At 44.3% G+C, this 26,628-nt stretch overlaps 1 protein-coding gene across 5 annotated transcripts; it reads right to left on the bottom strand.

Moving 5' to 3' along the window:
- Positions 1-560: 560 nt before the first annotated feature.
- On the bottom strand, positions 561-26,549 carry itsn2b (intersectin 2b). Of its 5 annotated transcripts, none has more exons than XM_040167734.2 (40): positions 26,144-26,549; positions 21,326-21,392; positions 20,462-20,554; positions 20,251-20,314; positions 19,930-20,117; positions 19,487-19,747; positions 19,215-19,311; positions 18,923-19,059; positions 18,174-18,237; positions 17,658-17,795; positions 17,420-17,508; positions 16,344-16,606; positions 16,081-16,230; positions 15,770-15,910; positions 15,514-15,601; positions 15,147-15,286; positions 14,315-14,475; positions 13,374-14,230; positions 13,173-13,294; positions 12,840-13,094; positions 12,537-12,730; positions 12,304-12,359; positions 11,909-12,075; positions 11,715-11,745; positions 11,504-11,625; positions 11,311-11,407; positions 11,003-11,197; positions 7,810-7,931; positions 7,543-7,649; positions 7,217-7,400; positions 6,397-6,495; positions 6,075-6,158; positions 5,897-5,980; positions 5,697-5,759; positions 5,156-5,305; positions 4,272-4,390; positions 4,083-4,165; positions 3,894-3,977; positions 3,517-3,690; positions 561-3,220 (listed from the first exon to the last, which is right to left on the bottom strand). In XM_040167734.2, exons 2-40 carry the CDS (start codon positions 21,330-21,332, stop codon positions 3,072-3,074), a joined length of 5,679 nt encoding a protein of 1,892 aa, XP_040023668.2. In that variant the 5' UTR covers positions 21,333-21,392; positions 26,144-26,549; the 3' UTR covers positions 561-3,071. The 5 variants fall into 5 exon arrangements, 4 of the variants coding, with proteins under 4 accessions (XP_040023668.2, XP_040023655.2, XP_040023662.2 ...); XM_040167721.2 differs by having other exon boundaries at positions 11,909-12,090; XM_040167728.2 differs by having other exon boundaries at positions 11,909-12,090; positions 26,110-26,417.
- Between the last annotated feature and the right edge of the window lie 79 nt (positions 26,550-26,628).

Consider the following 26,628-nt stretch of genomic DNA (forward strand, 5'->3'; position numbering starts at 1 on the left):
TGTGGTTACATAAGGACGGTTGCTCCTGTGGATCCAGAGCCAGTGGAGGGTGAAGGCGGACTTAATGAGGTCTGTTGGTCTGCATTGAATCTTCAAACTGAGAACATTTATTGCTATTCTTATTTCAAATCTTAAACTGAAATGGAATATTCTTGAAACTAGGCCTGATTGTATGATACACACGGCAGGATATTTACTGTATTTTTCTAAACAATAAAAACACCCTCAAATATGTGATGCTTTGGAAAGATCCATGGGTTTGAATGTGGTGGAGATAAAGTTCCTCTTGCCTGCATGACTGCTCTCAAACATTTTAGATAAAATAAAATGCAAAATGTTACACTCAAAAATAGCAGCAAAGAACGCTCTGCTGTTTTAAATCGTAATGACAAGCTGGTGTTATCATATACAAAAAGCCAAAGCCAATAGAATAGTTAGAAAATAAAATAAAAATAGTTTGAAACAATGAAAACACTAACTTGGTGTTATTTAAGATCATCAGCCGTCACATACATCATACGAGTCTGTTAAAATACGGCTTGTAAATATGAAACAAGACCTTTCTTTCACGAGCCACATTTGTGACCTTTCCTTCACTTTTAATATCTTTATTTGACCTAAGAAACCCTGATTCTGAGAGCGCCACATGCAGGGCAAAGACAGTACAAACAGCAGGTTACAGACTCCAGCTTCATGAGACAACCTAGAGCAGCATTCGTCTCATTTAGCGCAGCAGCAGGCAACGCAGAGCGCTGATGAAGCTGAAACAAAGCGAAGGAAAACACAGAAGAGGATCACAGCGCCGTCTATTTGCACCTTTGACACAGATTCAATAAATCAGAAGTTAATGCAGGACATAAAAACAGAGTTTTGTGGAATTGAATAAAATAAAAAAAGATACAAGTGTACCACACAGCAGGCCTGACCAACGACGAGGACTCTAGGCTACTTACAGTAAAACTCTGTCGCAGCAAAATATGTCTTATTGCCTCTCAAAACAGTATCAACATTTGTTCAACGAACAGTTTTAACAATTGACGTGATACAAAACAAACCCAGTGTACCAGCTGATTATCCAATGAAGACACAGCAAGCAAAGCCGTTACACACCTTTGGATAGTCGCACACGCATACATTAAGAAATAAATACAACAGTTTTGTTTTTTTTCAATATTCAGAGTACCAGCGTGTACTCAGAGTTCGAAAAGAAACTGGATGTAAAGGACAAAGAGTAAAAAGTCTTAAGATTGTGATGAAGGTTGACTTCCTGCAAACAAAAAAAAAAAAGCTTTTACACGTGACATCCTTGTAAAGTTTTAATGGCGGACGTTAATAAAGGGGAACTTTGAGGCAATAGAGACGGGCATTATCGCATTCAGGGAGGACCGCAGAATGACACGTACAAATCTGTCTGGAAGGGTTACAGTGTAAAGAACAGGAAAGAAAAATGAGCAAAACACTGTTTAGAATTGCTGCCGATCTGCATTGCCCCAAAATATTGACATCCTCTAGATCAGGGGTTCTTAACCTTTTCGACCTTGAGGCCCAATTTTTATAGTACAAAGTGGCCCGGGGCCCATTAAATATTAACACTGTATAGGTTTAATTGACTTCACTCTCGGTTTGATTTGTATTCAATAATAAACCAAATCCACTTATTGTTTAACAAGCAAAAAAAATTGTCAAATAAAATGACATGATAAAATGGGATCATCACAAAGACTTTTATTAAACGTTTACATAAACCTGCACACATACATCAAGACTTTGTCTTCTGGGTGGGGGTATCGGCAGGACGTTCGTCTTCATTTTTTCTTTTTAAAAACGTATCCATTTTTGCTGCGAAGTAGACAGTCTTCTTCTCTGTGTATTGGCGCTTTTTAAACAACCGAGTGATGCATTACCGCCACCACATGGTCGAAAGCTGCACGCAGTCCCGCGGCCCTTGCGGCCCACAGGTGCAAAACTGAAAGTTTTTTGCGGCCCTCTAGGGGGCGCTGGTGGCCCAAGTTTGGGCCGCGGCCCTATGGTTAAGAATCACTGCTCTAGATGCCCCGCACTGAAGAGGCCAGCGGAGCGACTCGGCTTTAAAACCAATTCAAGGTCTGCATCGGTTGAGCTTTTTATAACAGCTGCATTTGGTCACCTAAAAACTTTGCAGTCTAACTACTCTGCTGTGGCTGATTTTACAAAAACAAAAACAGTACAGCGACCAGCTTCATCCTAAATAATTCTAATGGTTTTAGAGACCGTTTGATTTAAAAAATAAAAAAAAAACTTGGATGTTTACACTTCTTCACTCCAAAGATCCCCCCCCCCCCCACACACACACACACACACACACACACACACACACACACACACACACACACACACACACTTGTTGCAATGACACAGATCAACACTTCCTGAGCTCTTCTGCCTGCAGTAGTAAACCGACTCCAGACCAGAGCTACAGACAGAAACTTATTGTGCAGGTTGTCGTTGTCTTGCTGCCGTGTCCGTTTATGAAGCCCTTAACGTCTCTGGGAGAAGCAGTATACATATATGTTAAGGGGACTCATTAAACTGCCTTGGTTGCCCAGACTGAGCAAAGCAAAGCAAACTGTTGTAACTCTGTTGAGCTGTTAGGATTTTAGACAATAGATATATACGTGTAATCTTAATAGAATAATGACTTATTAATATTTCGGTCTTTGTCCAAGTCAAAGTTCTTCTGAATGCTATAAATTGTTGTAGCAGAAGATGTAGATTCCGCTTTGCGACTGTCTGCAGCCGTTTCAGAGAGTACATTGCATACGAGGACAGCTGCACCAGCCACGCTGCCTCCGCTATCAGAGAGAACACGGGGAGGATCCGGTTCCTATTGGTGGGTCAGAAGAGCTATTATCGGTACTGGTTAATATTAAAATATCAAGGCATGAGGTGTGTCCTCTTCAGGGGTGGCTTGTTTGATTTGGTCTTGTGAAGGGGAACACATCAGAGTTTTGTTTAGGAAACAACCCGTCTCACTGGGTCACTCATTTGGAGGTCTCAGCAGAACTATTATTATTTCAGTTCGCCTTGTAAGTCTATTTGTTGCCAAAGAGCTGCAGGTCAAGGCGGACCCACACCTCCCCTGTAGGAACCTCGTGCAGCAGAAGGCGACGTGTTACTGGACCCTTGTTCTCCAGCTCTTTCTTTATGGTTGCCACAGGCACCTCGGTCCGACCCAGAAACACTGGTAAAAGAGAAACATTGAAAGACAACATTTTAATGGGGTTTTAGAAGAGTTCAGAAAACGTGAAAGTTGTTCATTCGTGGAGCTTCAGAAACACAAAAGGAGAGGCTCCTTTTGTTTCCCGTTAATATCATTCAGATCTTTGAATCACAATATACAGTTTAGGTTACACACTCGAATACCGTGTTTAGAATATAAATATTTGTAATGTGTAAAATCCAACAGAGTCCTTTTACTTTATATACGCTACTTGATTTTGCAGCTTTTAGTTAATGATGGACCAGCAGGTGACTCACCGTCAGGGGAAAACTGGTCTCTTTCAAAGATGGTGATGCAGAGTACATCCTGATAAAGGTCTTTGATGTTGAACTGACAGTTGAAGTTCCACCTGGGGTTCAGAGTGTCGTTGAGCGTCCTGGACGTGAATATCTGAGCTCCCATGGTCACCTCACAGTAGGGGTTACTTTTACCTGGAGGAGGACATGAAGACAGGTGATGAGAGGCAAGAGAGGACGGAGTAAAAGCACGCAGAGGAAAGGAGAAGAAAGCCAAGAAAATATTAAGAAAATGCAATAGAGAAGCTTCATCTTGGCTTCAGTGGGTTTCCATGCAGCAATGCATGAAGCATTTAGCTGGGATTAACATCCGGATTCACGAGTGTGTCCGTGCTCACCATTGGGTTTTCCCGGCTTGAGTTCAGTGGCTTCCAAGATAGTGACGAGAAGTCTGCCGATTCCACTCGTCTTCACAGATCGGGCTGCAAACGCACACACACACACACACGAACACACACACACACGGATCAATAACCCCTGAGATGGACACAGTAGCTGCCATCGTGAACGGCTTAGCAGAGACAAACCTTGATAGGCCTTATCCCTCTTTTTCTTTTCCGTTTCAATAAATTCTTCAGATGCGGCCTTGATCTTCTGAACCCAAGCCGTCCTAAAAACAAGAAACACACACACACACACACAGTGATCGTACAGGCCACCGCCTCACACCCTGTGTGTGTGTGTGTGTGTGTGTGTGTGTGTGTGTGTGTGTCTACCGTTCATTGATGTTGTCGGTCCGGAGTATGTAGACCCTGTCGATGTGTGAGATGTGGAAGGTGGGCTCGTCGCTGGAAGGATCCGGCAGCTTCACCAGAACCTCATTTAGCAGCACAGGCTACAGGAAATGAAAGATTATACATTAGCAGTGTAGAGTGGCATACTGCCTCGATAGTACACATCAAAACTAAAACTACCTACAGGGCTTCACACTAACCACTCATCTGTTAGAAAGAGAAAGCCGCACCTCCAGTAGGAAGTCGACAACTCGCCGTGGGACTTTTTTATCTTTTCTCCGGTAGTGTCAAGGTGCTTTAGGAGGCACAAGGTGCTTTAGGAGGCAGGATGACACCTCTACACATCTACCAGGCTCTTGCATTGCAATGCACAGCGGATTAACCTATTACTTCCTTTTTGTTTTATATATTAGATAATAAATGTACTATCTATAACATACAGGATTATTGGCCCCGTGTCATCTCCTCAATATGTTTTTCACCTTGAAGTGTATTTTTAATTGAAAGTCTACTATGACAATAATGCCCATTGGTACCATAAATCTTGAAGAGTCCCTTAAGCACCATATGACCACGTCTACAATTGTTCACTCTTTTGTTTTTATGTAGGCACATTACGCAAGATTAATTATGAATGCCCTGTTTTGATAAACCTTGCACATTTCTTCCCTTCGGCATGCCAGCCTGATTTGTAAACATGTTGTGTGGGCCTGACAACCATGTTTTAAACATCCCCAACCTCCTCAGGAGGCACAAGAACAGAGCACTGAGGCACTGGACGATTTGACAGTGGGACGGGAGCCGTCACACAGAAACGCAGACACACACAGAGAAAGAGTGTGTGTGTGTGTGTGTGTGTTTCTTACTGGCTTGTAGATCTTGAGCTGTACATTGTTCTTGCTGCTGAACAGTTTATCGGGCCCGGACGAAGAGAACTGTTTAGCCGCATGAGTCAAGAGCAGAAAGTCGTTAAAGAGGAAAGCGAAGAGCTCCTTGTTGCTCTTCACCTTGTTCATCTGAAAAGAAACCACACGTATCATATTATTTATAACCACAACTAAAATGATCAAACAGCCAAGGCTTATAAAAACATGTTCACTTGTGAGTAACTGCTCAGTGACGATGTTCTTTCTACAGTTAACTGCTCAGCATGAGAAGACAAATGTCTGTACAACAACATCCTTCACGCTGTTGTATCATCACTTTGTTCTGCTCAGATGAACCAGCTCACTAATCTCCAATATTTAATCCGAAGTCTGACGTGTGACCACGAAAACGGGTTTGAGACAGTAATGCTCCACACTGCATCTCCCTGTACTCCACAGGCTGCCCGGTCTCATGTAAAAGACTCTCTTGGCGGAATAGAAAATGTAATATCTTAAAAAGAGGCGTTGCATTTCTACTCACCTTGCCGCTGTGAAGCAGCTTCCTGGGGCCCAAACAGTTGGTAAGAGAGTTAAAGACCAGGTTCTGTTGAAAGACATGAACTTTAAGAGGGTATTGCACATCTTTAAAATTACCTATTCTATATAAATCTATTTTGATTCCTATAAATATTTAATATGAGAATGTATTTTTATCTCATATTTATTTAAGAAGCTTAATACCTCTGTAGCGCCGTCAAACTGTAAGTGGCTCTGAATCCATTCCAGCCTGTCAGAGTTCTCTTTCTCTCTCACGCCCTCGTTTACCTGAATAACACAATAACTCAGTTTCAAATCTTTAAATTTAGATTTAGTAACAGTAATAAAGTGAGTCCATAAATGCGTCAGTGAAGAAATTAACCTGTTGACAGAGTTCTTCCGCCTTCTCTAGAGCCTCTTTGAGGGGGCCTCGGTCAGGATGACCCTCTCCGGTGCTCTCCAGGATCTAAACACACACACACACACACACACACACACACACACACACACACACACACACACACACACACACACACACACACACACACACACACACACACACACACACACACACACACACACACACACACACACACACACACACACACACACACACACACATTAGAGACAAAAAAGGCCAAACACTTTGTCTAATTACAAAGACTTTTCAGAGCACAGACACACTCATGAAGAAGATGGCCTACGTTTTTGATGTGCAGCGGGTAGCGTGTGATCCTCTGCATGGGTTTCAGCAGGAAGCTGGACAGCGGCATTCCTTTACACCGGTAGTCTGTGGCAATTTTCTGATGGTAATGAAATGGAATGTTAATCCACACAATAAAATGTCAAATTTGCCTTTTAAGTGGAGGTCAAATCAGCAATAATGACAAACGTTTTGTCAATTGAAAGACCAAAATCCGCAGTGTCTGCCTACATGAACCTGGATGCATGCTCCATATCCTCTTGCACGGATCACGCAGCCTCTGCCTTCTCTTTGGTTATATACTCTAACTTAATAAGCATTGCAGCGTCTACAAAACAGATAAAACACGGCAAAAAGTATCATCATCCATAAAGTCCTCTGCACTCACAATTTGCTGTGGGAAACTTAACTAGTTTGAACTAGAGATAAGAACATTTTGTGCGAGGGCGCCCCCTGGAGGCCGAGGAGTAGAATCCAGAACTCACATCGCATGACAGCGATGGATGTAGGACAAACAACAGGTTTTGCAGCAGGAGAAATCTGAATTCTCCTTGAATGTAGCACAAGCAGAAGCAGAAAATGCTTCGATTGACTTGTTTCATCATTGATAGTGGTTGGACAGAGATAAAAACGTGGCCCGTTTCCCTTTTAAGAATCTTGTTTCCATCTTCCCGGATGTACCTGCAGAAGATCTGGCTTTTAAAATACTACTAGGTCAATTCCAAACACTCTCTCGGTCACTTCTTCCTGTCCATCACCCCATCCCAAACATAGTTTCATAGTTTGTGCCTATGACGTGCTCTACTCCCTCGCTCTGCTACCTTTAGGAACTCCTTGAAGTTTGGCTCGCTGTCGATGCGGCTCTGGACGAGCGTTGCTCCGTTGATCTGGCAGGAACAGAAGCGGATGTAGGGCTGCATGTGGGACAGCTCCGCGGCGAGAACATCTCCGATCATCTGCACCGGCATGTTCTCCCCACCCATCTTCTTACGCGCGCGAAGTGCCCTGCACACATGGAAACACCCGTGAATGAACACAAGCAGCGCTGCCACAACATTCACATGGCTGCACTTGGATGACATTTAATCCCTCCTTTAGATCAATGGTCCCTTCTGCATGTCACACACTGTGTCCTTGTGATAATTACTTGAGAAGTTTAGAGTTGCAGGTCAGCAGTTCATTCCAGTTGACAAAGATCATTTCCATCTCTGCATCATTCAGCCGACCCGACTCGGACATCGGCTTATGGAAAACCTGACCACAGAAGAGAACCACAGATTTACACAGAGCGCCAGGTATACGAGATTGTGCAGACAGATCAACACAGCTCATTCTCATTAAATAATGGATAGGTTTAATGCATATGTAGCCTCTTTCAGGGCGCAAGGTATTAAGAGGGACGTGCATCCGTTACCTCAAGAACAATCTGCAAGTCTTCCACGTATCTTTCCTCAGTCAGGATCAGCTCATGGATGTAACCCTGTCTCCTCTTCTCCTGAGCACTCAGTGAGTCCAGGCTGTTTAGGTCTGCACACCCTGCAGGAGAGGGACACACGAGGAAGAAGTGTTATTTTATGAAAAGATATTGAAAACTTTAGCACTGCCTTTACTGCCTCCTGCTGGATATCTGACTGAAAACCCCCACAAGCTGCTTTAGAGACATTACATGTCATCAACCATAAGGATTAAAACCCAGAAGAACAAGGAAGTGCAATTTCATCAAATAAGCCGATTTACAACTTGCTATAGATAAGAGCCATTATAAGTACAATTTAAGTGCTACAATTCGTTTAGTGGTTTTAGTCGAGGTAGCGTCTGAAGAGGTGTGTCTTTAGTTTGAGTTTAGAAGACGTGAAGAGTTTCTGCGGTCCTGAGGTCTTCAGAGAACCCATTCCACCATTTAGGAGCCAGGACAGCAAAGAGTTGTAATGGAGACTGCACACATTTACATAATCTCTAAGAGAGGATGAAGAAGGGGAAGAGGAGAATGGAAAGGCAAACCGGAAAGACGATCGTCTGTAGTAGCACACTCCCTTACCTGATACCAAGAGCCCGTTTGTCCATTGTGAGCGTCCCAAACTAGCAGACTTCTCCTCCCTCACTGACCTTTGTCTTTGCTCTCCCTCACCATCGGTCTCATCCCACAGGTTTAGAAAGTGAAAGCTGCTCTGCAAAGTCATCGCTATGTTTCTGTCTCTAAAGTACAGTATAGTTTGAGTCGCTCCTATTTTCCCCTTCCTGCTCCTGCACGTCCTGTATGTTCTCGTTGACGGCATCAGACAAAAGCTTCTCCTGGATCAAATCTGTTTGTACCTAAACAGGAGGAGTAATTCTCTCTCTTTTTTTCTTTCTTCTTTATCTCCATGTGACGTACATAGAAAAAAATAAAAAATCTTATTTTCAGGGACTTTCGCAAGTAAATCCAGTCCGTACCAGATAACTAATAATACCATAATACGGCCATAAACAGGAAGATAAGTGAAGTTTTGACTCCCCATCAAGCTGCATACAGGTTACAGACAGCAGTTCACACACAGTTTATCTCTCCATCTTAATCGTGTGTATTGTGATGTCGAAATAAACTCTGCATACAACACACACACACATTTTAAAAACCCTGCAGAGGTGAACGCTGACATTAGTTAACAATAACGAAACACTGTCATCTCAATCCCATCTTTATTTAACATTTAATTTCAGAATCAGAAAATATATTAGACACATCCTGAAAATTTGTTAAGCAGCACCACAAATGTTCTGTACATGTTTTCGGATCAGCTCACAGCTGCAAACGTCGCTCAGTGTGGTTCACTCACATAACTGCAGCCTTCCACCAACATAGATACGGTTACAGTAAACTGAGCCAGGTAACCTCTGAATTGCTCTCTTTGCTATGGGGTCCATCCCCCTGAGGTGCGCTAAAGACATCTAAACTGCATTGCAGCTTCTTTCCCGTAACTCCTTGAAGTTATCGAACCTTACAGTAACTCGTGAGAAACTTCTCACTTTTTGATCTAAAGTTCATAATCATTAGAATAATGTTTACAGTGTTATTTTCACTGTGGCGAAAACTATGAGCAGACATGCATTCACTTTTCATACAGAGAGAAACATTCAGAGCAGCAGCAGCAGTGTTAACCAATATACCAAGGGCGGAAGTTTGAGACATCAGCCTTGAAATTAATTTTTCTCTCAATGGTGTAAAAAGAATTTGACGTCTCTTCGTCCCCCTTCAAAACTACACACGTCCCTTCTGGTGGGGATAACAGCTGATTCAGTTATGGCTTTTAAATGTAGAGGATAAACTGTGTGCTTCCGCTGTCACCGTGTCCTGCCAAAATGTTTACAGTTGAAAGAAAAAAATAATAATAATCTATAAATAATACATCTCAGTACAGCGGTGTAGTCTTAGGAAATATCGAGTTCATCTTTGCCACGCTCTCAGCTCAGGTTTTTGTTGAACAAATGTTACTTTATTCCGTAGTGAACATATTTTTCTGATGAATTAACATTCAAACGAGCACTTCATGCCATGTTTCAAGCATGTTTAGTAGTTTTCCTTTTTTGTCTGCAGTGCCATTACTCATTTTACTCATATTACTACATTATCTTTCATTGCTGGTATAAAGATTGTTAACTCTTGCTCGTATATTGTAATCTTATTTTATCCCTATATTTTACTCTTATATTGCACCAAGTCAAATTATGTGTGTAACATATGTGGCAATAAATAGCTTCTGATTCTGAAAACACTTTTTATCTATAGACACATATAGATTTCGAGGTGGACTCTGTGTGAGCTTAACTCTCACAATTAGAGAGTAAGAAAAAAATATATTGTTAGCAAGCTGGAAATATATAAATATGAAGGGAAAACGGCTCGCATAAAGGGCAAAAATAAATAATGACAGGAAGAGGAAGAAGCCACAGAGAGACCAACTATCCCTCTGCTTCAGATCCATCGAGACATCAGTTCAAAATCCCTCAATCAACATCCACAATCAAAACAAGGCGTGAGGAAATCACATAAGGCACCGAGGCTTTAACAATTCACAGAATACGCATCCAGAGTCATAGGAGAGGTGTTTTAGGTCAGGATTATTTTCAGAAGGAACACATGACTTCCTCTACCACCCGACCACTCTCTGTGACATTAGCTCAGTGGGAGAAGTTAGCAGATAAGGAGTCCAGACACTCCGTCCCTCACAGCAGTGCGTAATAGTGGGTCTCTGAAGTCATGAGTAGGAAGAAGGAAGAGGAGGAGGAGGAGGAGGAGAAGTGGACTTTCTACCACCCTGGAAGGAGAGAGACACAGAAGTCGAGGAATGGAAAGAGAGAGAGAGAGAGAGAGAGAGAGAGAGAGGAGAAAAGAAAAAAAAACACAGATTGGAAAGGGAGGGAGAAAATGGGAAAAACAGGGGAAAAGTGAAATAGTCAACAAGAAGAAAGGATTTACAGATGAAGGGATGGGTGGATGAAGAAATACCGGTGGTGGTAGATGGGGGGGTTGCATATGGACGAAGGATAAGCATCGGTTGGGCAGAGTGGTTTGAAGCAACATGGAAGAAGAGCGTCTCTTGGTTTCTAAACATGCCGCTTCCACTCACACTGCTGGCTGGGGTCACACTCCGCTGTGGTCATCTTAACGTAATTAGTTGGGAAGAGACCAGTAGCCCCGTTGGTCTCTCCTTTCCACCAGTCCTGGTCATTCTTGTCATGGACGTTAATCAGCTGACCTTTGGAGAAGCTCAGCTCGTCCCCGTTGGCGGCTTTGTAGTCATATATGGCGATCACCTGACAGACTGAGCGAGAAGAAGAAGAAGGAGTTTAACACGTGATGATTGTATTCATTCCGTGCGCTTTGTTGCTCTTCACTACTGGCTTCGCCCTGTTAAAGTGGGAGTTTGTGAGTTACCTGTTTGGGGCGCTGGGGTGGACTGGCCGCTGCTCGATCCCAGAATTTTGACATGAGAGGCGGGAAACCAGCCCTTCTGACGCTTTTTACCGCGGGCCTAGAGTCCGACAGCACAAACCAACGTAGGCAATGAGGTTTGAACAATGCACCAGGGATACAAACAACATTTTAGTACCAAATCCTTGAGCCTGACCTGCAGTTCTCCAAGCCACCAGCCAGAGGGGTTCTTGCCGAGGATGACGATGAGCTGAGCGGTTTCCAGATTCAACTGTTCAGCGCTGCTAGTGGAGCGGGGTCTGATCACATGGGCGATCTCTGTGTGCACAAAACACAAAAGGTTCTCCCTCTCTTTCTCATTCCCTCTCAGAGAGATGTTAATACAGACTGCAAAACTATGAGCTTACCTGGCTTCTTCTTTCCAGATATACTTGATGTCTAAAAAGAAAGAAAGAACTATTTTAAAAGCACAACAAACATTTAGAAGCAGGACAAAAAAGGACACAGCAAACACAACACAGAACCATGCAGGAGGTAAAGGAAATAACAGGAGCGCTTTGCAGTATTTTGCCACATAATGGGATGTCTTAAGGGTTCTTACATCAGCCTCTTTGGGTTTGACGTAGTTGCTGGGGAAGACGCCTTTGCTGTCGCCTATAGAGCCGTGCCACCACTCTCCATCTTTCTTGCTCACCAAGATCAGATCCCCCTCTCTAAACGACAGGTCACTAGGCTCCGGAGACTCGTAAGTGTACAACGCTGTGTATTCTGAAAAGGAAAATACTGACATAACCAACATGAACAGCAGTTTAATCAATAAGGCTGCAGCTGATACAAGGCCTGTTGCTACTGACAACAAAAGTCAAGATAAAACTAAAAGTGCGATGTCTGTCCCATAAATCACCCACAAATCATCAATATTACGGTTCACCTTTGATAATCAAATATTAACTGAACTCTGATCAGTCAGATATTTAAGAGGATCTTGTACTGTACCTTCCAGCTGAAGGCTGTCGCTAGACTCCGAAGCCTCAGGAGGAGAACTCTTCACGCTGGAAACACAGAGAGAGACTACAGCGTTAAACTGTTTCATGTGTGTATGCAATCATCCGTCATTCCTCAATGACTGACTTGTGTTTTCCTTGATTTACCCCGAGATAAGGGCACACAATTTGTTATGGAAATCTATAAAAGTTTCATCAGGGAAATAGGGAAACCCGTGTACGTACTCTGGACTCCCTTCTCCCAGCAGTGTCACATATGTTTTAGGGAACCAGCCCTTTTCATTGTTCAGCTCTCCCAGCCACCAATTCTCCTGCTGCTCCAAAACCTGAATGACGTCGTCCTTGTTGAAGTTCAGGTGGTTGTCGGTCTTTGCTGTCCATGAGCACAAGGCCTGGGCCAACACGTTACCCACCACCTGCTGTCAGGGCACAGAGAGGAGCGCAGCACAGTGAGCATTCGAGCGTCGCACACGTCCAGACAACAGGGACTAAAATAAACCCACCGTATAGACTGTTTAAATCACTCACCTGCCCGTGTGCCTCAGCGGGTGCCGGGTTTGGAGAGTGTGTCGGAGTGAAGGCAGATTTTGTGCCGGCTGCCTTGACAGCCTCAAGCGCATTGGAGAGCTGGGACTGGAGCGGACCTTTAGGGGCCACAGCAGCGGCACTATTGGCTGCGTCCGACGGGGCCACCCTCTCCACGTAGCTTTCCGGGAACCAGCCCATCTTTCCTTGTCGGCTGCCGTACAGCCAACCTTCCTCTCGCTCCGTCGACTCATCCACCTGGCATACGGGAAGGTTTTAGGACAACGACATTCTCTCTTTGCTGTTGCGGTAAAAAGTTTCGGTTTTCGCTCTTACCTCGATCACATCGTCTGCGCTGAAGTTGAGCTCTTCGTTGTTTCGGGCAGTGAACGGATAGAGGGCTTTGAAGGACGTGAGGGCGGCTGACTTCCTGTGTTCTGTGGCCCTTGGTTGCCCGCCTAAATATATCAGACATTATGTTGAGCTTCAAAAGCGTTTACAGAGAAGTACAGAAAAGGAGAAAAATGCTACGTTTACCTTTCCTCTCTTCCAGTCCTCTCAGCAGAGCCGTCAGTTTCCCCTGAATATCCATCTTCCCTCCTCCACTGGCCAGCGGCTGCTGACGTGCCGTCTCCTCCTTTCTCTTTCGCACCTCCTCCGCTTTCCTCCTCTCCTCTTCCTCCTCTCTTCTCTTCCTCTCCTCCTCCCCCCGCTTTCTTTCCTCCTCACGCTTCCTCCTATCCTCATCCTGCTGCTGCTGAAGCTTCCTCCTGTCTTCGTCCTTCTTCCTCCTATCCTCATCCTGCTGCTGCTGAAGTTTCCTCCGGTCTTCGTCCTTCTTCCTCCTCTCCTCCTCCTCCCTCTTCTTTCTCTCCTCCTCTTGCGCTCTCCTCTCCTCTGCATCTCGGACGGCGGCCACGGCTGCCCTCTGTCTCCTCCTCTCCTCTTCCTCCTTTTCTCTTCTGCGCTCCTCCTCTCTCCGCTCCTCCTCTAACCTCTTCCTCTCTTCCTCCCTCTTGCGGCGCTCCTCTTCGTCCTTCCGTCTCTTCTCCTCTTTCCTCCTATCTTCCTCAAGTTTCCTCCGCTCTTCCTCAAGCTGCCTTCTCTCCTCTTCCAGCAGTCTCCTCTCCTCATCCTGCCTCCTTCTTTCCTCTTGCTTCTGTCGCTCGTCTTCTTCCCTTTTCTTCCTCTCCCGTCTCTTTCGCTCGGCCTCCTCCTTCACCCGGAGCTCTCGTTCAACCTGCTCCTTCGCAGCCTGGATGAGGGCCTGTTTCTCTCTCTCTGCCTCCTCCCTCTGTTTGGCCTCTTTCTCCTCCCGAAGCTGTCTCTGACGCTCCTCTTCATCCTTCCTTAGCTTTTCCTGCCACTGCCGCTCTTTTTCTATCTTAATAAGCCTGCGAGGGGGGGGGGATTTAGTTTTAGTTTGAATAGATTTTTTATGGTCGGTCGAGAAATCAACTGAATAAAAACAAAAATACCTCTGCGCTTCCTCCTCCTGTTGTTTTTTCCTCTCCTCTTCCCTCTTCTTCCTCTGCTCTTCCTCCTCCTTCCTTCGACTCAGCTCGCGCCGCTTGTCCTCTTTGATGCTCCGTAGTTTCTCAAGTGTCTCCTGCTGTTTTCTCTGGCTCTCTCTCATTTCCTTACGCACACCCCCCCAAAAAAACACACCATTACTAAAGTGAAGGATATGAGACTTAATTCAGCTGACTAGAAAGACACAACTAGATGAAGACGAACAAACGGCATCCAGAAACACACAGCATGCACATACATCAAGCAATGTGTGGAGAAAGGATGAAGAAACAAAGACACCTAAAGGGGAAAACCTTTAGTAGGTAGAAGAGGTTACGAAGGCAGGCCAGCAGACAAAAGACAGCTCGAAGCATTGAGTCCTCATCACCCACATACTGCAGAGTTGGTGATGAGGGAAAGGAGGGAAGAAAACATGAAAGGCATCCAGCACAGGAAAAAACAAAAGAAGAGAGAGAGGACGGTGAGAGAAGTCCTACAAGTAGTTGATGAAATCAGTATCAGACGGTCAGAAATAAGGTCGTGGTGGACAGAAATGAGTGATTAGGAGAAGAGGTTTTAGCGGCCGAGCTGCAGTGGTAAGTGCCTGAAGCACTCTGTCCACTTCATATGACTTAAACACACTTCTGTGCAAATACTGTACTAACATGCCAATGTGCAGACAAATGTCCTGCGTCAATCTTTTAATCCAGTAATTTATTATGTTTGTTAGTTATTGCTACTTATTAAGCAACGGGTCTGATGCCATGTTAAGAACGTTACTATACATTTAATTCCTACCTGCATATCTCTGTTGTACGCGTCCACCTCGGTCAGTTTGGCAGCGGCCTCTTTCTCCAGGGCTTCCAGCTGCTCTCTCAGTTTCAGACATGTCCCTTTTTTCTCTGTGACAACCACCTTGAGGGTGGATATGGTTGACGCTACATGAAGAAATAAAGTCAAACAAGCAACAAAGTCTTGGATTGCGGCCGCATTATTTGCAAAATGACAGTATATGAGTAATATGAATATTGTCATTCTTTTTACTAATTAAGAATTTTCATAAAATTATATCAAACAATTCCATTTTTTATTGTAACGCAGACGTCCCACAGTGCTGCGCTAATAAGTTGTTGTTCATTAGGTCCTTTCATCAGTCACTACTAACCAGGCAAGTTATTCACAGACATGTTTCTGAGTTTATCAGTCAGTCTCTTCTGCTCCGGAGTCAGCTGGGACAACTTTCTCTGGAACTCCTAACAAAGACGACATGCATCAGAAGCAAGAAGAAACACATCATTTGGGGAAAATATCCCTCCTTTTTTTGGCATTATCTCTCATTTGGCATTATCTCTCAACTTTGTTTCATGTAAAGTTTCATGTATGAACCCTAAAAAAAAAAAAGAGGACACACACAAACGCACCTCGAACTGTTTCTGCAGGTTGTTAATGTCCTGCTGGCGGGTCTCTTTCCTCTGATTGGTCAGATCCAGCTCCGTATTCTGAAGCTTCTTCTTGTTCTGAAAGTCACGCAGTCGATCTGAGATCTGTTGGTGCTTGTTACCCTTAGGTACAGAGACAGGGGGAGAGGATGACAGGACATTATAAACTATCCTTAAGGATGCTTGACAGAGTCAGCTGGACAAACCGAGGTAAACACTGCGGAACCACAATACTCATTCTGCATTCTCGAGAAATGTTGCACTGGAACCAAATATCCCCCATAAAAACTCACCACAGCCTCCAGCTCCAACTCAAGACTCTTTTTCTTGGCTTTCAATCTGCCGATTTCATCCTGTTCCTGCTCCTTCTTTATCTTGAGCTCCCCTTGCCGCCTCCTCTCCCACTCCTCCTTCCTCTGACGCTCGAGCTCCCGCTGTGCAGCCTGCGAAGAACCCACACAGGACACTGAAGCGTGCAGAGACGACTCTCTGCTGTGCAACGAATGGGGGAGCGTTCCCACCAAAAGCACTGAGTACAGAATCTACGGCCTCTCACCTCTTTTCTCTCGATCTCTCTCAGCCGCTCTTCTTCGTTATGCCGCTCGATCTCTTTCTGTCGTTCCAGCCTAATTTCCTCCTCTCTCCTCCTCCTCTCCTCAATTTCCCGAGCCTCCTTCTCCCTCTTTTCCCGCTCCTCTCTCTCTATCTGCGCACGCCGCTCTCTCTCCCTCCTCTCCGCATCCTGGAGCGTCTGGCGTCTTTTCTCCAGTTCTGCGTTCCCTCTCTCCAGGTTGGCTTTGAATTTATCCTCAAACGACACTAAATGAAGAGAAATGAAAGCTTTTGATCAAGTCAGTGTTGGTGTGCGGTCTATGAGGAGTCAAATCTAAATAAAGAAAAATGCACCTGATTTTAATGAACCTAGAGAACATTCTAATTTTTATCAGGTTTAAATTGTAAAGGTTTTGAATTAATCCTGTAGAACTCTATTTTAGAGTATTCAAATTACTAATGTGCCCATTAGTTATTTTCTAAAAATAGATCATTGTTAAAGTTGACGTACCCATGATGACTTATTTGACTAATTCTGAATTACTTTTTGAGCTTTTGTGTTTGGAAAAGAGGATTATGGATTTGAAACACGAATAAAGAACCATGTATATTTTCTAAAATAATTAGTTGTTTTTGTTAAACTGTCACTAAGAAGTGATGCTATACATTCTTATGAGATTCAGGGATTAAAAAATAGCATCTAGCTTTAAACTCAATATTTAAAACCAATTAACCTAAGTTTTATTTTTGGCTACTACCACTAGTGACTGTGTGTAAGACGATAGTGGGTACAAACCCAACACCAAAGTGCGCTGCCTTACACTTCACTTGGTATCGGACGCTGACGGCGACCACAGTGTCACAGCTATTCATGCATGGTTAGAATATTCAATTTGGACTGACCAATAAGAGTACAAACATAAATAGCAACTCTGATTGAGAATACAGAGTGGTCTAATCTGGCTACGAGGGATTGCATGTGCCTTGCATAATCTTTGCAATGGAGAAAATAGAGAAGAAGACTGAACATTTTGCGGCAATTAACCAAAGCTACAAACGGTTGGTAGTGCGAGTACTGACGGTTTGGTTTGGTTTTCTGTGGAGGTTCTATGTCAAAGCCATCAGCCAGAGCAGCATAGAGAGAAGAGCTGGATCCATTCACTGCACCCCTGAAGCAGAACATAACCAAAATAATATAGAAACATTTACAGCAGTGTTGTCCATGTTAAATGCAGTCAATTGTTTGAAAACAACTTGCATCTACTCTAAAGGGCATTTGCAATATTTGTAAGAAATTACGCCATAAGTGTGCTCATACCTTTGCGAGGGTGGTATGAGCTCAGTTGGCAGTGTTAGCGGCAGAGGTTGCCCAATCTTTGCCATATCCACAAGATGCATGGCCAGTATGAACTCCTCCGCTTTTAGTTTCCCGTCCTTATCCACATCAGCTAAAGTCCTGTGGGAGGGTTGCAAAACAGAGGACAAGGTTTATACAGGATTTCCTAGTGACAATTACATACGGGATAGGAAGGTGCCATAACTAGGAAATATGCACCATTAGAAAGGTTATTTAATATGATTACAACTCCTTTATGTACGTTAGGTAGAATTAAGTGCATACGTAAATCATTTTGGATAAAAAAGCGGAGGTACAGTGTTTTACAATAAGCAACATGATTTCCTTGTATTTAGTGGTAATTGATAACAAAAGCAACGTTGACCTTTAAACAATAATTTCAATCTTGACTTTGGCCCTTGAACACAACACGTAGCAGTCATGGGACATGTACAGACACACACACACACACACAGACACACAAAGAGATATTCTCACCAGATGGAGGCAAGTTGTGTCTGAGTCAGCATCGTGGTTGCCATGGCGCCTCTCACCTGCTGACCTACCAACAAGAGTTACAAACGTCAGAACACCTGTAAGCACAGATACGTGGGTGTGGTGCAGGAAGGAAAGGGTCAAGGGTGTGTGCAAGGACCTGTACAACATGTGCCAATTTACACATTTAACCTGATACGTGGAACAAAGAGGGTGGCCGGATGAATAAACACAACTGGTTTCCAAGACTAATGTGTGCATTAGAAAAGATCTGCAAGTGTAGCTGAAGTGAGAGAGAGTGTGTGAGCGCGCAAACATGCGCAACCCGATCAAAAGATTAAAAAGAACAGGTCCAACGAGGCTCGTGGTAAAAGAATGAAAAGGTAAATCCATACTTGGCTGTGTGTCTGTTGAGAAACTGCCTGTGTGTCTAAACACACTCACATTTAGGGCGGAGACACCTCCACTTCCTCAATGTTAGTTAAGACACACACACACACACACACACACACACACACACACACACACACACACACACACACACACACACACACACACACACACACACACACACACACACACACACACACACACACACACACACACACACACACACACAAGGGCAGGGATGCAATTGTTATGAAATAATTTGTGCGAATATCCAGTTTGGTTTTGCGCAACCACCTCACTGTTCACATACAGACAAACCGAACACACACACACACACACACACGCAGACACACACTTCGTACCACTGAGGTATCCTGCCATTTGTTTATCCAAACTGTTGAACTGCTGTCGGTATCGGAGTCTGGAGGCATGTGGCACAGCCCAGTCGCTGGGAACATTAACCATGGGGGACATCAGAGAGGGGGAAGAGGAAGCTGAGCTGAAAGACAAACAGAGGCAAAACTAAAAAAAGAGCTGACTGCAACTCAGTAAGACAGGGTGTGTTTTTGCAGTTGAAAACAATTAACAAAACACTGGAGAATTTGCTTGGTGCTTCAATATTTGAGTGTGTTTTTAAATGTGCGTGTGTGTTACCTGATAGATCCTAAATCCAGCAGGGAGGAGGCCTTGTTCATACCAGATGAGGAGAGTCCGAGTGGAGAGGAGTAGGGGGATGCTGAGCGAGGTATTCCTGATGACACAAATCAAAAAACTAACTTTCAACATTTGACACTTATGGAGTGAAATGGGAGGGTCTCTCTACAATGGGTCAGTAACATGGCGCCATGCAGGCAAATCAGAAAGGAAAGATTAATACATTTAAACATACGGTAGACTAAAAGTTGGAAATGCAAAATCATCTCTACCAGTGGCCGAAGCTCCAGGGGCGAATGGGTCGAGACCTCCGAAGCTGCCGTTAGGCAGGGTTGCGTTTCCCATGGTGGGCATCATGGGCCTGGAGGGGTTGGAGGCTATTAAAGGGCTCGGGCCAGTTGCTGAAGGAACTATAGGGTTGTAGCCTGTCATTGGTGTCAGAGTTGAGAATCCAGGGGTTGCCATGGAGCTAGCGGCAAACATTGGTAGGTTTGTCCCGGTCATCATAGGCATGTTAGGCACAGTAGCCATACCTTGAAAACACACACAATAGGAAAAAGCAGTCAGATAACGCAGCTGTCAAAATGCATGTGTGCAAACAGTAGATGAGTCGGATACTTTCAGCCTGTCAACAGTCGTGAAGATCTCCCAAATGATATATTTGATGTTACATCTGTTAAACTTTTTTGCATTGCAGATAGTAATGCTATTGTACCATAGGCCGGGTTGGTCAATAATGAGGTGGGGTTACTGAGGCTGGGAGCAGGCACAGGAGGCTGCTTCATGATGACTGGCAGTGCTGAGGGAAGCGGTGTACCCTGGAGTTTTAGCTTTATCAGCTTCATAGCAATGGAAAACTCCAACCTGTCCATCTTCCCATCTTTATTCATGTCAGCCAGAGTCCTGAGAGACAAAAAGGAAAAACAGAGAGAGAGCAAAAACAGTTAAAATCTTGTCTTTCAAGTACAGATTTACGTAAAAAGTTGCAGAGAATCCATGGCTCAGAAATGTGTGTGAGAGTCGGTGTGCTTCTCACCATATCTCAGCCAAAACTGAACCAGGGAGCCCTGATTGAAGTAAAAACTTCTTTGCCTGTTCCCCTACGGAAAGAGACAAAAGGGAAAGAAATTTAGATTTCTTTGCATGCAAAGCTGAAAAATAATCCTACAGCATCCATGTGCCTGCCTGAGGTCAACAACATTTGAGTTCATTTCATTTACAGGACAATCGGGGATAAGTGTTTGTACCTGAGACGTAGCCCATTGATGGAGAGAGGGTGTCAAACTTCTTATCATGTTTGACCCTCTCCTCTGGAGAGATTGCCCATATACTTGGACCACCTAGAGGGAAACAGACGAAATGTCAACATGCAAAGCCTCAAACATCATTAGATGAGTGTCAGCCCAGTCATTGTTCTGTGATAAGAAGCGGAGTTACTGAATGAAAATAAAAGTGTATTCTACTCAGCAAACCTGCTTCTCCAAGAGGCCTGTAGCTGTTTTACGCTCTCATTGTTTAAATCAATCACGCACATGCACATTACACAAAGACAACAAGTACCGCGGAGCAAAGCAAACAAGCACGATTACAGAAAAGTAAGGAACCATTTTATGATATTTAATTAACAAAAGAAGGAAAAAAAATAGAGCAGGTGCACAAACACACACACAACCTTGAGCCGTCAGAAGCTGGGTGTGCACTGATATTGACAAAGTGATAATGAAGTGCGCATGAGTGTTTACTCCACGGCCCCTCAGCAGATGTAGTGAAGGGACAGTCTACTTCATGACAACAAGGCATACACAGTTTCTGTAACTTTACTCCTTTGACTGGCACCCTAAACAAAGCAGCTGTCAAAATATGGAGAAGAAATTACTTTGCGATGACGACAGAACACAATGATTGTATAAAATGTTGGATGAGCATTAGAGCTTTAGATGAAAACCTCACCCGTGGATCACTTATAAACCCTAATGGACATAGTGTGCATTCGGAGAGACGTATGTGCAGCAGAACTATTAGTAGAACTAATAATATGGCGGTGCAGCAGATTGGAGCCCCCGAACCACACACAGTGCTCGATGCAAACACACAAACTGCAGAGGTCTTACCATTCATCTTTGCAGGTGGCAGAGGCAGAAACTCCCGGTGGCGTCCTCAGCTACTGCTCGCAGCCATCTGCAAAACACACATTGATCAGTCAATACTGCAGCTAAGACGGGACAGTGGTGTCGCTGGCAGGAGAGTGAGAAAAAAAAGCAGAGGCCGAGAGAGAGAGAGAGCGAGAGAGAGATGTGGTCAGTCAGCAGAGTGCACAGAGCTCCTCCTGTTCTCTTCAGCCAGGAGCAGCCTGGCCTCGTCCCAAAGCTTTTAAACAACTGGGACATGTTCCAATAGTATCCACACAGCCCGTGGTGGTAGTGAGATACCAATAGAACACAGCTGGAGCGATGAACCTTCACTAGCAAGCATTTACAACAGAAACGGGGACACGGGAGGATTAGTTCAGGTGAACTAAACACACATTCATATGTCCACAGAATCCACATAATTACATTCAACAATAGGATTTGTAACCAAAACAAGAAAATATGGCTCCAACATACAAGGATACATTTTACTTTAAGTACTTGGTCAGAAACAGAAATATTAAGATAAATCTACATTTCGCAACGACCATTACAGAGCTTAGAAGTTCCTTCTGAACCAAAGCGGTGCAGCGGCCGATGAGAGTATCAAAGCAAACCCGTCTTCTCGTCAGCAGGGACCGCTCCCTGCTCAGAGTATCTGACGTCATGCTCGTTGAGTCACGCCCTCGCAAAACAAGTGTGGGAATCTTGCTGCTGTCGCATGAACTGCTTTTATGGAGCCAAATGTTCTGCAGCTTTTAAGTGATGATTACTATATTTAGTGCAGCTGATGGGTCTGATTCGCCATGTTTCCTTGGATAAAGTTTCCAATGATAATACATTATATTTTGGTATGTTACGTTTTTTTAAACATTGATTGGGATGGTTAAGAGGACGCTTGTGGTAGAACACAGTGTGGTAAATGCACTAGAAGTTGTATCTTATCAAAACATTACGAATAAGCTCTATTCCGGAAGTCCTGTTTAGATTTTAAACTGTTGTCTCTGTGCAATGGAAACCCACCTGTTGTGAGGATTACAACACTGAAAAGTACTGCAAGTATGCAATATAACAACAAAAAGGGGCTGGAAATATGTCCATGCGTCATTGTCGGGGAGACCCAGAATTGGACTGTGTTGTGGGATCTTTAGCTTTCACATTGATTTCCTTGGCGGGCTAAAACGTGCTTCCTCCGCGGCTATCGCTCATCCATCAGCCGGTCACACTCACAGGATTTTAGAGGGAGGACAAAAAGAAGGAAAGAAATTCCAATCTTTCTTCTCAAGGCTTCCTGCCCTGTAACCCACAGACACACAGGCATTTCCTCGTCAGACGTCGGTTAACAGGAAGTGATCATGGATTTTGGCACATGGAGAGATTTTTGAGCCAGAGCTAGGATTAGAGGGAGAACCGGGATTATGAAAACCGATTGAGAGAGAACATGCATTTTACAGCCTGTGTAGTGTTTGTGGACGAGGCCGGATAGACACTCTCACGCGGGCAGAAAAGTGAATGGGAGGGCTAATCGACTGCCCGCCATCCGGCGCTCTCCCCTACTCCTGGTCAACTGCTCCTGTACTGTATCCTCCCACCTTCTTTATTTCAGAATTCGCTTTCATTCTGCCCTCTTAAATCGGTCAAGTCAGGTTTGCAGCAGTTCTGACACGGCTTAGCGGTTCCGTCACATCTGTTCATGAAAGAGTTGCTGATGAATTCATTTTGTTGCACTTTTTTTTTACCCTACAAATAATATATACTAATCATAACGGATGGGTAAGGTGTTGACAAATTTACCTATTTGTCAAAACAAGACAACATAAATTGGCCATTGAGTGTTGCTCAGGCTGTAGTCATGGAGTGTGACTTCTGGTAATGCAACACTGTAGGAACGATGAATAAATGAAAGATAGCAGATAGTTAAGGTTGAACTAAACCGAACCTAACTACCGACTCGGTTGGCACGAGTCATCGACGGCTGTGGTAAACTCAGCTTGGCAAACCTCATGCAAATTTTTTCCGAGGGTTCACAGAGGCGACAGGAAAGTGGCCGTGAATGAGAGCCTGAGGCACGGTTAGTGTTACAGTCGGCGCCAGAGAAAGGGACACTCGAGTACATTTATAAGATTGACTCGAGTTTCCATTTTTTACACAAGGGTTTGCTTGATCGTCAAATCGGCTGAGCAGCTTAAAGCTGAGAAGACACGCTGTATACAGAGAGCACTGCCTCCTTGCAATGACCTGCAACTGCAAGCGAACCTTTGATTCCCATCCAATACCACCGTGTGACACCGCATATCATTTGCAGAACGTTGATGCACAACATGGAAAAAGATTTATTTTGTAAAAATGACAGTTTCAATTGTTCAGTAAATTTTGGGAGATTTCTGTTTTAATAAATGTAACCTTGCAGGGGTCCGACTGTTACATTGGTAGAGTACTGTTTTATTATTCATCAAGAGAATAAGCCTGAGATTGCACTTTTCATGGTGTGGTGTTGAAAAGCTGTGAGCCCGTCCTGGTGCTCACAGGTGCATCTTAGTCCAATTACTGCTGTCATGGTTTAAACTTAAATAGACATATGACTCACATCATGTCCCAACCTGCAGTTTACAAAAACAGCTCTCCACTACTCATTTAATTAAATGACTTCTGTCCATTGCATTGTTGCAGTGATCTAAATTAAATCTTCTTTGTTGTCTACCAGCCCTGCCTAATTTGTATATATTTTATATTTTTGTACAATATCGGCAGAATAAAGACTCACGTAAACAAAAACTCCTGTTCCCTTTACGTTTATCATTGGACCTTGTTTGTGCACCAAAATACACAGCGGCACGTCTCTGAAACTTAAGAAAGTAAAGCTACAGCATCAACACTATCACGACTCACACCTCTGCTTTTCCTGCTCTAAAATGTACAACAAATCAGTCAATGTTAACCACTTAAAGCTGAACTAATGGCCTTCGAACGGCGAACGTTACCTCCTTCAGTTCTGCTTTGGTGGCTGCTGAAAGTCTGGGACATTTCTTGCCCTCCCCTATTTATCCAACAGTTTTCACTGTTGGATAAATAGCCTGTCTGCCCCTGACATTAGCTGCTCCATTAGCAGCTCTGAACCCTGCATGTCTGTCTGTTCGGCCCTTTCGCTCTCCTTAATGCACATGTTCCGTACTGCACCTGCCTGCCAATAGACTCTTTTACATTGACAGAAATCAGACAAAGACGGACAAGATTAACGTCATTATCTCCTCTCTGAATCCCTCCACTTCCTTTATTCCATTTCAGGATTGTCTTTTGGACAGACGTTTTTCCTCACTCCCTCTCTGTGTCACCATTGTTTATCTATGTATGTCTTTACCTGAATAGCCTCCCAGTTGTGTGACCCTGACCTTTCCTCGTCACTACTCTGCTCAGTAAAAAGCAGTCCTATGAAATCATTGATTATCCAGCCGCCTAGCTGACCTCACACCAATGACATCATCTCCATCCTGATGACTGTGTGTGTGTGTGTGTGTGTGTCTCTAGTAGAATCACCACTGCTCTGGGCTATCCATTATCACTCACTCCCCTCCCCTCTTTGTCATTCATTTTTTTAGATTCTGTCTCTCCAACTGCTTACTACATACAAGGCATCAATCCACCAGTTGCGTTCAGAATTTTGGAAAGTTCTACAAAGTGTTTCAAATTTAAATTTGATTAAAATTGTAGGCAACGCTGTGATGTGTTTTCTCTAGAGGCTCCTCTAGTCTGCTTAGACCCACTCTGTGTTCATGTATAGGAGGATAAGACTACTGTGATAGAGTGTTGTTTTATAGGGGGGGTTACAGCAACTCTGACCTGTCAGTCAATAGTAAGGTGGAAGGGGAAAGCAATAATTAACAACCTCACTCCTTTAACAGCAAACTGGCCTCGTCTCCTCTAAACACAGCCAGCCTCTTCGAACTTGCATCTCACATCATCTTCCACCTGAATCCCTTTGCTGCCCACCGGAGCACCCGCCCCCCTCTTGACCTGCAAACATTTTCCTATTTTCCAAGAGAAAGCAGTAGTCAAATGTCTCCATCCTTCAACAGGTCGGTCAGTAGATCAGTGTCAGTGAATGAGACCATCGTGTTTGCATGGGAATGGACTTGGACAAGCACTACGCTTGCTTTTGGGGGGGCGCATTTGACAGGAGAGCCGTTTAAGCATCAGCGTGCCTACAAAAATGATGATTATGATTAAAAACAAAAGAAATCAAGATTTTCAGAAACTTCGTAAATGCTTTAGCTTTGCACCACAACGTGTGGTAATTATTCACCACTATGGAACGAACCAAGACGAGCTACATTTTCCAAAAGTAAGATAACGATTGGAAACAGCAGCTCGCTTTATTTACACAGTGACTCGGAATGACCGATACGCTGAGTAACATTCCCCGATCACCTGCCACCAGCAGACCTGTCTGACTGCAACGCAACCTGAGCAACTCGTTTCAACCGAGAGGAATGTAGGACACGGACATTTACAAAAGGTACCAATAAACACCCCGTATATAGTGATCGATCCTGCCTTAACGTCATACGAAACCACAAGTTAGCCATTAGCTGACCCAACTCCCGTCGCAGCTGGGCAGCATCAACCCACTACGAAGAAGGAGTTTAATATAATCAAAGCAGACACACTTAACAAAGAAATACACCGAAACTGCACTTGGTGCTAAAGCGTCCGCGAAAACCAAAAAGCGATCTACGCGAGCAATAAAACAGCAACAATGTCAAACTTACACTCTTGCTTAGATAAGCGGTTTGGTTCGCGTACCTTTCTCACAACGGCCCCGAACCAAAAAAAAAAGAAAAAAACATCAACTTCCGCGCTCGCGCGGCCTGGAGGAGTCACCCGGCGCTCCGCGACGGATCCCCGGCTGCCGTAAAGCGTCGCGGCGCTATCGGGGGAACGTTAAAAGTTTTAAGCAGCCTCTCGCTGCTCGGAGTTGGGGACCTGTTGCTGACAGCTCGGTGCGTGTCACGCCAACAACATGGCTGACTGTGTTGGCTGTTAACGTCTGACCGTCCGCCCGAGTGGGAGGAGAGACACGGGGAGGGACGCGAGTCCGGGAGGAGGAGGAGGAGGTGGGGGGCCATCGATGCGAAAGCGCACGGGAGAAGAAGGGAGGGCGGCTTTTAACTCATTTGACGTCCTATTCAGGTCATTTACCTTTTGCTACAAAGCGATCTGACCGTTGTCACACGTCGGTGTAAGGACGCACCGCCTTATTCGTGAACGCACCTGATTTAACGTTAGTT

The sequence above is a fragment of the Gasterosteus aculeatus genome, chromosome 12, assembly GCF_964276395.1.
Source record: "Gasterosteus aculeatus chromosome 12, fGasAcu3.hap1.1, whole genome shotgun sequence".
NCBI lineage: Eukaryota > Metazoa > Chordata > Actinopteri > Perciformes > Gasterosteidae > Gasterosteus > Gasterosteus aculeatus.

Coding starts and splice junctions, on each gene's coding strand:
- itsn2b (XM_040167721.2), bottom strand. Junction 17,796..18,173: donor ACACAACTTGCCTCCATCTG/GTGAGAATATCT, acceptor ACCCTCCCACAG/GACTTTAGCTGATGTGGATA. Junction 4,391..5,155: donor AGCTCAAGATCTACAAGCCA/GTAAGAAACACA, acceptor CATTTCCTGTAG/CCTGTGCTGCTAAATGAGGT.